At 42.7% G+C, this 12,487-nt stretch overlaps 1 protein-coding gene across 2 annotated transcripts in view; it reads right to left on the reverse strand.

The window, feature by feature from the left end:
* plxna2 (plexin A2) overlaps nucleotides 1–8,044 on the reverse strand; it is a 262,874-nt gene extending 254,830 nt beyond the window's left edge. Inside the window, exon 1 of one of the 2 annotated variants that reach the window (XM_061685452.1) lies at nucleotides 7,592–8,044. In XM_061685452.1, coding sequence (XP_061541436.1) covers nucleotides 7,592–7,807 — 216 coding nt within the window. In that variant the 5' untranslated portion in view covers nucleotides 7,808–8,044. The remainder of the gene's footprint in view (nucleotides 1–7,591) is intronic. The other variant, XM_061685441.1, reaches the window with a different exon arrangement.
* Between the last annotated feature and the right edge of the window lie 4,443 nt (nucleotides 8,045–12,487).

The raw sequence follows: 12,487 nt of genomic DNA on the forward strand, positions 1-12,487 counted from the left end.
AGCAGCTCAGCTCTTAAATGTGATATGGCTTCTTGCCTGCAAGAACAACAGACATTTAGATAATCACCTTGACAAATATAGGGGCTGAAGTGAACAGCTTTAGTGCTAGATAGCACTTAACCTAGTTTCACAAGCAAGCACTGGCTAACACCTCAGCATCTTGAATGTGCGTTCATTCAAAATCACACAAATGGTACTGTTAGTCATGCATTCCTGTGGAAAAGAACAGTTGTCTAAGGAAAGGATTCATTCATGTGGTCGCGATTAAATCACCTCAGGTCTTGACTTCCAATGATTCATCACTCTTCCAGCACAGAGTATCACTGTATCAACACGACATACAAAGAACTACACTTTGAGGTTACCTTTGTACAGCAGCGATTTTGCTTCAATCTACTTTACAAGGAAAAAGGACAACACAACCAAAGGCTGTGGTTGGACTGGCTATTTTCTCAGTTTTAACAGTGGAAAAGGAGTTGATTAAGGAGCGGATGCAATTGAGGCAGCACACTAGCCCTTGTATTAGCAGCGAGAGAAGATTTTCCAAAAATGATACTGTCAAAATAGTGCATCTGGTTGGAATGGCCACTTCAACCTGAGTACAATGTACCAAAAACTTTGAAAATCGGATCATAGGTTACAGAGAAATTTAGATTTTTCTGTCAGAAAAACATCAACTATAGAAAAACTGGTCATAAAATGCCTTTGAACTAGAGGAAAACAGTTCAACTTCATTATTTTGCAACATACCACCTTGAACCTTTCCTTTTGTCTGCAATTCGGGGGAACCCTTCTCCAATTGGCTGGAAAGCACTATAGAAAATGGATAGAATTTTCCTCACATTAGGCACATTTGAGCTGAAAATAAATTATGAATTCAAATGTTTTCATTTTCAAAAATCACAGTTGCATTCTCAGTTGATGAAGCATACCGTATATGATGTCATGATGTGTTTTCTTCCTATAGTAAAGTGGCACGTGCCACTAACCTGAGCATTCTTTGATGCGGTCACCATGGGAACAACAGCGGGCGCAGGCATCCTCATCAACAGGGGGCAGTGTTGGGTCAAGCGACATGTTGCTTTCCACATGAACAAACAACACACGTCTATAGAAGACATGTGTTGCGCAGTCAAACAAATCTAAATTCATATTAACAAAATCACACGCAGCCATACACGTCTCACATACACACACTCACGCACGCACACAGGGACAGACGGACACACGCACACACACACACACACACACACACACACCCATTCACGCATGCATGCATGCACGCGCACACGGACACACAAACACAGACACACACACAGTCATCTGTTCCTGACAGCTGCCCCTTGGAATCTAATACTACACCCCCCCCCCTCAGCCTCACCCATCGCTTTTCCTTTTTTGCTGCTCACTTCTTGTCAAGTTGCCACAAATAAAACTAGCGGACCCCCCATGACACCAACTAATTGATTATTGATGGCAACGGAACACAAGTGACTTACATCCGAGCCAACGTGAGAAGTGGGAAGAGACCAGGACGGAGTAGGCTGGTATGAAACTGACATCAGGACATGAATATTATTTTTGGTTGCTTTTGTTTTTGATGCAAATATGGATGTGAAGACTCAAAAATTGTTTCTTCCGAGCATTACCTCATTTTGTGATGGAATTTAGACCTGCCCATGATCAAGTACATCATACAAAGAATGGCGACAGAACCAAAAGGCCCAACTAGACAATCCATGCAGCAAGATTTGGGAAGTGTACCACAAGGGATTATCCTTTAATTCAAGGACCTCTCTAATGCTGTGAACATTGGCCATTATTCCATAGTTCTGGACTTGATGATGCAGAAAAAAAATTAGGCTCAATAGTAATTATATGCTTTTTTCTGATGACATGTATGATTTTCAGACAGATTTTGGCCCGCTCCCATTTTGATCACATCAGCCTGTCACACATCAGGTGAAGAAGGCAAGGGCATTTCCTCATTGAACTGCTAATTGTTCTGTGGTGTAATTGACACCTTTATTGAAAGACTGGATTTTTTTAAAGACAATAACGAGTGAAAATGGTGATAGCATTACATTTTAGTAGGCTTATTTTGTTAAAATCGATCATTGAAATGCCTAGTTGAAGAATGAAGACACATGAGGTAAGTGCTTGTAGATTCATTTCAGACTATACGCGGCGTTTCGTCAGCTCGTTGTGTTGATTGCATCACGAATGCCACTAAGATCTTTGAAAAGAGTTTGGGTGGATGAAGTGACACAGACATTTCCTTTAAAAGGCTTTTTTGTACGGTGCTATCATATGCAAGAGCATTGGCTTGTGCCAAACTTGTGATAAGTATGTCCAGCGCCTGCCACCGTGTTCATACTATTTTAATCGATGACAACGTAGTACATTTTATCATAAATATTTTTTTAGCATATTCAATTAGCAAGTGAAGATCATTTTGGAGTGCTATTGTGTTCATGTGTAACGGTATATGATAGAAAAACAAGGTATAACAACACCTTAAACAAAGCGGTGTTTGGAACCTCAAGCAATGTCGTTTTTTTGGGGGGGGGTTTTCTGAAAAGTTGTCATTTTGGAGGTGGGGGGGATTTCCACCCGATAGTGACGACATAAAATATGACTTAATACTTTATAGTATCATAAATTCCTTTTCACACAATGGTTATTCAGTGAATTTGAAAAAAGGGGCGTTCCAAGTGCAATTAGTTATTTAGCAATGGTTTCAAAATTGATTAATATTATTGGAAATGGTGCCCAGTTTCATTTTCTTGAGCAAAAAAATACATAAAGAGAACGTTAGTGAATTATGCTAGACTCCCTAGTTCCTAAAAGATTCCCTATGCCGCCTCCACCACTCACATGGGGGACCAAAGGCATCAACTAAACATTTAACACAGACCATTATTTCCACTGTGGGAGTGCTAGGGCTTTCTGATGGAGGTGCTGAAAAATACTCCCTGATAAATTCCCCATTCCTTTTCCTTTTACACCACAGGTGTCAAACTCATTTTTGTCACGGGCCACATTGTAGTTACGGTTTCCCTCAGAAGGCTGTTATGACTGCGAAACCATGTAAATGTTTAATCGCCTTCTCACAATATGATATATATATATATATATATATATATATATATATATATATATATATATATATATATATATATATATATATAAATTTGAAATCAGATGTTAAGGATAGTAGTTTTTTCCACTATTGTTCAAGTTAATGTAAAAAGGTTTTGGTAAGAAAAAAAATGCTTACCAATATCTCAGCAATATTATTCATTTCATATGACATTTTGGTGCCGTCTATTTGTTGGACTGAGCAAGAGGACCAAATGCTTTGTTTCAGTAAGCTGGTGAGCTTTCAGAAAACAGGGGTGACCTCATTGGTTTATCATTAGCGCCATCAATAGATGACTAAAGTTGGACTGCTCTGGACTGGCAGAGAGATGCCCATCTTACCTCTGGTGAGATATTTTTGCAGGAAAGGCCGTTTGGAGATGGTAGGAGGTCAGGATGAAAGGTGTTCATCAAAAGCTTCATCGTCAAAAACTGGGACGCGTGTAACTTTTGACTTTCAACTGAGCTTAGCCAATGTGCCACGCCACCAGAGTTTCGTAAATGGTTTGGCATTTGATCATGGCAACAATGATAAAACCATCAGCTCCTTGAAAGTAATGATTGTATCCAAAATTTCAGGGATGACTATTCTATGGCTATACAAGAAGTGTGATGATTCTGAAAGACATTTGCCACAAATTGTCTATGGCACCTAAGGGCAATAAACCATTCCTTGTGACAATTTTTAACCAATCATCTGCAAACATTCAGAGGTTATTCACACTCTCAAGTGAAGAACCCAATTGGTTTTATTTGAGGTAGGTCGTAACGAATGCATTTTTTTTTCTTTCCAGCTCTTAATACCACACTTTAGGCCAGAGAGTGCGTTTTAGGGATGCAACTCCACCACCAATACAGATCACACATTTTACAGTGCACTCTGTCCAAACGAGACAAGAATTTCGGACAAACGAGCACATGGCGACGCTGCGATGGAGAGCGGGAACGGAGCACTCCGTTGTGACAGCTGGACAGTAGATCAGGGTGAAATGCACACATTGAGGGAGGGGGTGCAATTGCATGAAAACAAACCCCGTTGACTATTTGTACACTGGAAAAAGACAGAAACAGAAATCAGAAACTAAATCTGAGGCCAGAGCGAGCCAGTCAGTGGTAGCACAAAAGCACCATTATCTTATATGAGTGTGCGCTAGGAAAGACAGTTGGGGTAGTGTGGGGTTGCCATTGGATGGGGAGGGGGGTCAAAATACATAGCCACGGATGCATTCGCAGTATTCATTCATTAAGATATAGGTCAAGGATTCTGCCTCCATGCGCAGCCACTTGTCAAAATCTCTCAAGCTACACAGCAGTGAGTCTGGCTGCCTTGAAGGGGCGGGGGGAGTGGTAGTGGGTCGTAGTAGGGGGTGGGGGGCTTCTGCTGGGGGTTGACATGGCACCCAGAGGAGCAGCAACGACTCACTCTGCAGCGAAGTGATATGTTATGATCATAATCAACTAACTATAATGAACTTAGCGTATGGGGCTCACCGGCTGGCCTTCAACAGGGGTCACTCTTGAGCAAATGTGGTTTGGTGAGAGGAGTCTGACAATGTTGCTGAGCACTACAGATGAGCATTGGAGCAAATGTCCTAATCAGTGATCACAACGATTTCAAGATTTGTCAAATTCAAATGATATGTGCATACATTACAACAAAATAAAGTCCAGTCTTCTTGTAGCAGAAGACGACTACATCAACATGTCAAAACAATCTAGTAACAGTCAGTCAAGCAGATGAAAACAGTTCCTCCAACGCTACCACAGTCGTTGATGCGCTAATGTCACCTGCCTGCCAATTTACTTACAACAATCTGTGCCATAGTAATATACAGTATAGCAATAGTTAAAATGAGTTATCTTTTTTTTTAGTTCAGAATGCATCAAATGTAAATCTATTATTGTTTACTTGGAGTTTTGAGTCCTACTGCAACCCGTTTAGGCAGCAAGCACGTTGGATCCGACTTAATTCCGCCCTCTGCTGGTTGCTGCCAAGCAGTAAAAGCCCTTAACGTCACCATTCCCTCAACATAAAGGGACTACATAACCTCCTCGATACTAAAACTTGATCGATCAAATTTAAAATGACCGACTGGAATCTATGAATGGATCCATTCATCCATCTAGCTGTTTTTTATATTACTCGTCTTCTTTATAGAGCTTATCCCAGCTGACTTTGGGTGAGGGGCAGCGGAACACCCTGGACTTGTCGCCAGCAAAACGCAGGGATCATACAGACCAACAATCATTCACACTCACACCTATGAACAATTTAGAATCTTCATTTAATCTCAAATGCATGTATTTAGAATGTGGGAGGAAGGCCAAGTACCACAGAGAAAACCCGCCAAGCACAGCAAGAATATACAAACTCAACACAAGAGGACCTGAGCCGACATCCGGATCCAGACCTTCTCGACTGTGGCGTATACAAGCTAAACAATACGACACTGTGCTACCTGTATGGATCCCTACAGAGTAAACAATTATTTGACTTTAATTGAGTTTATTTACTTCAGAGAGCATTCTTTCAAAAAATGAAATTGCACCTCTTTTGTTTTAACCATTAGCATTGAATGAGTCGAAACAAACTGGGCAAACCATCCGACCACACACAGGCTGCCCGTAAAGTCTCCCTTGTACAGCTTGCCTTGAAAAAGTAAAGATAAAGTAGGATTCCTAAACAAATCACATCCATCACTCAAAAATAAGATTCCGTGACAATGAAACAGAGCTTTAACAGTAAATATCTTGAATTTAAAGATGTCAGTGGCAGTAAGCCAGTAAAGTGATACTTTCCAGTATATCACCAACAGCATTTCCAGCAGAACTGTGTAAAACAATAACACATTGTGTCTGTGTGTGATTTCCCTAATAAGATTGACGATAATTAGCTTCAACCAAATGAGCTTGTGATAATCAGACCATTGCTGCGAGCTAGTTTGTTCTCTTAAATGCAGCAATTTGCACCCCAACGGCTGCTATGTCCAACACACACACACACACACACACACACACACACTACTGCTGCACCATGAGATGGGTATTAAAATAATGATGATGATGTGCCGACTTTATAACAGAACGTAAAAAAATAGTGTGCTTTCGCAAAGGTTTGATTGCAAGGGCAGAAGGATTAATATGCTGGCCATCCACACAGATGTACATTATTTTCACGCAAATGTGCTGCAATTTTTAAGGGAAGACAAGTTTTTTTTTCTTTGGCGGCATTACAGCACAAAGATTTGTAGGCACCTCCGAATAGGAGGTCAGCACTTGGCTAAGAAAAATGATACAAACTAAACTGGTCTTTATCCTTGTTGTCGTGTGCACATAAGAATCATGGCTCTTCAAATGGCAAGCAATCATTTTGGGAAGATCAACCTAGGTCACATAAGGGTAGTATAACACTGCATCTTGTGCCAGCCAACAAGTCAGATCATGACTATGATGGAAATGTTACAAAACAAGGAGACATGTATATCATAGTGACATATTTTTAATTAAAGTATTAATCAGGAGTTTAAAAAAAAAAAACGTACAAGAAGGAAACTATGGGAACCATCTTATAAATTCATCGTTATTCATTGACAGGTACATTAGGGGGAAAAAATCTTGATTGTGCAGTATTAAATACAGGCTAATAATGATATGCTACAATATTTGAGTGAGCAGTCACAGCCGTTTTCAACAAGTGCGGGTTCACTTTTTGGCAATTCAAGCATATCAAACTTTACATTACATAGTAAACGACCCTGTTGAATGCATTTTCTTCAGTCAATATGAGCTCTGACCAGTGAATGGGGCCAACTTGAGCGTGGGTACTGTTTAGTGAGCAGGACGGTCGGTCTTATTTTACTCAGTCTCTTTTAACAAGATAGGGAATAACCAATTTATAAACCCGTTATAAGGCTACCATTATTGTAAAGTGGTAACAAAATGAGTATCCACTCTTGTTAAGTGATATTAATCTAATAATAGCCAATTTGTGAACCATTTATAAGGGTACCGCTTTTGCCAATAGTATCAAAATGCAAATGTCCAAGTGTTAACAAAATAGAAGGTTGAGGTCACTTATTACAATGCCCAAATTGCACGTATGGCCAAGCTGGTTACATTTCGCATGTAAAAGGTGCCCTTTTAGACTCTGAAGTCATTTTGCTGTTGTCACTTTGGGAGCCCAATCGGAAGCTGTGCACAGTGTGCGTGGCATACAGTAAGTGAGCTGCAGAACAACTTGAACATAATTTAGGAAATGTATTAATAGCTGCAGCAGGCTTGGGGTGTTTGGGGGTAAATGACAGGGTGAGGCGTGCACGGCAAAGTGGAGGCGCACATGCGTGTCGTTTGAGAGCTGCAGCGATAGCCACCGTGCGCGTCACGGGGGATGAGAGCACATTTCCACCCCCAATCCTTTTTAACATCATGGAGCGGAAAGCGGAAAGCTCACCTCCTCATCCCGAGTGTTCTTCGATATTCCCTCGCGGTTCCCAAAACCTCCTCCTCGTCCTCCTCCAGCCCAGAATGTGGGAGCTGATGCCGGCGGGTGGACTCGCACCCACCGACTCAAACGTCGCACCAAACGCGAGCAAAGTGTCGCCTTGTCCGATGCTCGCCTCCTCTTCCTACTGAGCGTTGATTTCCGCCCACCTGTTTCAACCGTCATTCAAGGCACAGCCGGCACAGTCGCAGACACACGCACACAAAAATGCGCAAACTTACAAAAAAAGATCATTTACAAGGTCGCGCGGTCAGGACGCAGCAAATTCCTTCAGTAGAGCGCGATGGGAAAAGTCCTCCGAAGTAACGTGACGTGACGTGGGGCTGTGAGACGGAGGTGGTGTGCGGGCATCGTCCGAGCAGCGGCGCGCCACACTGAGCCGGACTGACTCGGACGCGCGGCTCCATCATCATCATCGTCGTCGTCGTCGTCGTCACCATCATCATCATCATCATCATCACCGCGAGGTGGTGCGCGCGCACACTCGCTCACTGGCAGCGTGCAAACAACCAACCTACCCGTCCCTCTTTACACGCACGCGCACACGTTTTTCACCCCGCTTAATTGTGTCCGCTCAAATCGACACTAAAAAGGGATCAAGGTAACTTAATGTAGGGTTAATCCCATTGTTCATACCATAACATTTGCACTATAGCATATTTTTTCTTCTTATTCAACATGTACTCTGCTGTATATTTATATCTTGCTCACCACACACAACCAAATCACACACATGCAGGCAATGCCGGGCATGCAAAGAGAGATGTCACTAGCCAAGAAGCAGACTAGCATCTCTCCAACAACTAATTGTCATTTATTTTTTAAAAGAAAGAAAAAAAGAAAACGTGCCCACAGCAGGACTTTAACCACCTCCAGTTCCAAACGTCAAGTCTTTAAACTGTAAACTGACAAAACAAATAAAAAGAAAAACGACATTTCATTCACCACAGAGAAAAGTATTAACAAGTCTGACAACTTTGAATTCAAAAAATAAATACAAATAAGGTTAAAAAATGTTTTAAAATAGAGCTCACCCACCAGCTGCAGGGGCGTGTGGGCATATCCACTGAGTGCGCTACGCAGAACCTTCACCTGTCAATCACGTACATGTCTGGCTCGTGGCCCTTTGCGGCTCAGCCACAACCTGACTGTCACTGTGTCTATTAGTTAACTTTCCCTGATGTGTCGCGGTTATGTGGACGCACACACAGCACAAAACCAAGTGAGGCGGCGATATCGGATGAGCCGACGCTGTACTGGTGAGCTTGCTGGCTTGTTAGCTTGCTAACCGGTTAGCTTGTGAGGTAGCGCACATAATAAAGAGCCATCTTTCCCCGAAGCGTTTCTGTTGTGAGAGCCTGCGCGAGGCGTGGCTGAGGAGAGTTGGACGCGACCCATTGCAAGACCACGGCCGGCTACTCTAGCGATCGGCGTTCAAAGAAGCTAACAAAGAAGTAAGCGCGCCATTAGGGCCTCGGCGCAATGTGGACAAACGGCAGACACACTGTAGACCAAATAACACAAAAACACATCAGGGGAAATGTATTGTTGGTTTGTAGGCATAGCTCGATGGCTGACTTCATTCTGTAGTGATAGAAATGGCCCAGGTTACTATCGATAAGGAAGTGGCAGTGGCGCAGAATAGCCACTACATGGAATTAGGCGGCTTGGTACTTATATAATGATTGGGGGGTGGGAACTCATGCCAGAGGCCTGCTTGTGTCGTCTGGCCTCATTTTAGCTCCGCCCGAAAAGTCCGGTCAACTGAGAAAGTGAAAAAGAGTTTAATGCAAAATCTCAGCAATTCAGTTCTAAAATTGTTCTCAGTATTTGCAGCACTTCAAATATATTTAGGGGAAAAAATGACTTTACTGGGTCTTTAAAGATGAGCTACTGCCAATATATTTATTATTAAATTCCTATATTGTGCTGAGTGTGCAAAGCATGGTGTACGAGTGGTTAGCCTGTCTGCTTCACAATTCTGAGTTTGGGGGTTGTAATCTCAGCTGCTTCCTGTGTGGGGGTTTTCATGTTCTCCCCGTGTTTGTGGGAGTTTTCTCCAGGTACGTTGCCTTCCCCCGACATTCCAAAAACATGCATGTTAGTTTGAGGAAGATTCCGGTGTAAATTGTCCGTTGTTGTGAATGTGAATGCTAATTTGTCTATTGCAGGGCACAAATAGCTGGCCATCAGTCCAGGGTGTACCCCACTTCTCACAAAGTCAGCGAGGATAAGCTCAAGCTCACCTGTGACCCTAATGAGGATAAACCCTATTAAAAATTATATGTTTGATCTACAGTAAATACACCGACTTTAATTCCGACTATGACATCTGGTTTCCCTCCATAACTTAGAGGACTGGCTTATTTGTGAATAAATCCCAATCTTTAGGTGAGCAAGTGTAACTACAGTTGTGGTCACTATTACTGGCACCCATGAACTTTAAGTATACTCAATGTGGAATATCTCCTGAAGAAAATGAATCAAGTGAAAACTATAGAGAACTTGTGTTTGAGATACAAAAGAGCAAATGATAAACAATATTTTATGGGGAGATGAAACAAAAATGTTGCTTTTTAGCAAGGCAGACACGCAGTATGCTTACAGACGGTGCAATGAAGCCTTTAAGGAAAAGCACACCCTACCAGCAGTCAAGCATGTCGGAGGATCTATAATGCTGTGGGGGTGCTTCACCATATCTGGTACTGGAGGCCTTGACCATATCACAGGTTTCATGAAATAAGAAAATTATCAAGAGATTTTAGCGAAAAATGCCTTACCCAGACAGCACAGTGCATAACTAGGTAGCACATCTGCCTCACAGTTCCTAGGACCCGGGTTCAAATCCGGCCTCACCTGTGTGGAGTATGCATGTTCTCCCCGTACCCTGCGTGGGTTTTCTCCGGGTACTCCGGTTTGCTCCCACATCCCAATTAACATGCATGGTGGGTTAATTGAAAACTCTAAATTGGACATAGATGTGAATGGTTGTTTGTACATATGTGCCCTGCGATTGGCTGGGGGCCAGTTCAGGGTGTACCCCACCTCTCGTTCAGAGTCAGCTGGGATAGGCTCCAGCATGCCTAGTCACCCTCGTGAGGAGAAGCGGTACGGAAAATGGATCGATGTCTTACCTAGTGTAAGAAAACCTGATTTGAGGCGAAGATCATGGGTCCTCCAGCAAAAGAAAGACCCAAAGCACACATCCAAAAGCACTCAGGAATGGTTGCAAATGGGAAAATAGACAGTTTTAAAATGTCCAGCAATTGAAAATCTTTGGGGGGAGCTGAAATCTTCCATTGGGGAAAAGAACTCTGCAAATGTTCAAGAGCGTGAACAAATTGCGAAGGAAGAGTGGGAGAAAATACCACCTGAGAAGTGAAAAAAAAGCTTATAGATGGATACAAGAAACATTTGGAGGCTGTCATTGCTGCCAAAGGGTGTGCAACCAAATATTAAGGAGGGGTGCCAATATTGCTGCACATGCTGTTTGCCACGGTTTGTACCAAACTGTATTGGAAGGGCCCCAAAAGCAGACTGAGACAGAGGAAGCATTTGGAAGGTTTTGTTGGGGGTGAACCGCAAGGTCAGGTATTTCAAGGCATGATGGTGGTCCGCAGGAGCAGGGAGCATGCGGGAGACTGGAGCATGAGCAGGTGAGGGAACTTCGTAATGCGGGCTGGAGTGAGCGTTGTGGCAGGAGACACAGTGGGGCTCTGGATGAGGAGGAACAACAGGGAGTAAGTTCAAGCACTGGTATCAGAGAATCTATCCTTACTATTAAGAGCAAAGCGTCGGCCGGTGTGCCGCGTTGGAGTGAGAATACTCTGGCGCTGCAACACAGGAACACGTTCGCTTAAGTGTAGGCAGTGATGAGGGCTGATTGGAACCAGGTGCGCAGGCAAGGAGGTGATTAAAGCTAGAGAGAGACAGGGGGGAAAAAGAGGCAGAAGGCGCCACCCACGCCTCACAGAGGAACTGCAGTCAGTGCATGTACTGCAGTGCATGCGTGTACTGCATGACACTGCTTTCTCTTTTTTTCCCCCTTTAAAATTACAATATCTAAGTTGGAAAAAAAAACAACTCTTTGTTAAATTACTTTGGACCTCCAATTAAAACATCCTGATGATATAAGTTTGGTGCATTTCCATTTATTTCTGAAGATATTATGCAGGTTATGCAAAACAAAATGAAGGGGTGCCAATAATGATGAGCACGACTGTATATAATGTAAAAAACTTAAAATGACAAACGGTTCCCAAATTTCTTCATGTCTGTGACATGCTTTTGACAAATCAGAACAAGGATCAACACTTACAGCACATTTTAATTTATGCTTTCCTTAATAGCCTTTTTTGAGGGGGCGTCCTCACCCATGCAAATGAGCCACTGCTCACCTTGCCCCTCAACTTCTCGGAGTACACCTAGAAACTTCATCATGCAACACACACTGCCAACACAACAAAGGACTTCATGAAGGCGAAAAGAGTGGAAGCCCTTAGACTGGCCAAGTCAATCACCGGACCTTAACCCAATAAAGCATGCATTTTACCTCCTGAAGAGGAGACTGAAGGTTAGAAACCCCCACAAACAAACAAGAACTGAAAGAGGCCGCAGTCAAGGCCTGGAAAAGCATTTCAAATGAAGAATGCAACAGGCTGGTAAAGTCAATGGGTCGCAGGCTTGATGCAGTTATTGCAAGTACGGGTTATGGCACCAAATATTAAATGTTTTTCACTTTAAGTTCATTTTATCACGTCTATTCCAATACCTTTGCTCACTTGCCAAGTGGGTGGATTCAAACAAAAGGTGCACTTTCCTGAGTTGTTTAACACATCTGGATAT

Source organism: Phycodurus eques, chromosome 1 (genome assembly GCF_024500275.1).
Source record: "Phycodurus eques isolate BA_2022a chromosome 1, UOR_Pequ_1.1, whole genome shotgun sequence".
NCBI classification, from domain to species: domain Eukaryota; kingdom Metazoa; phylum Chordata; class Actinopteri; order Syngnathiformes; family Syngnathidae; genus Phycodurus; species Phycodurus eques.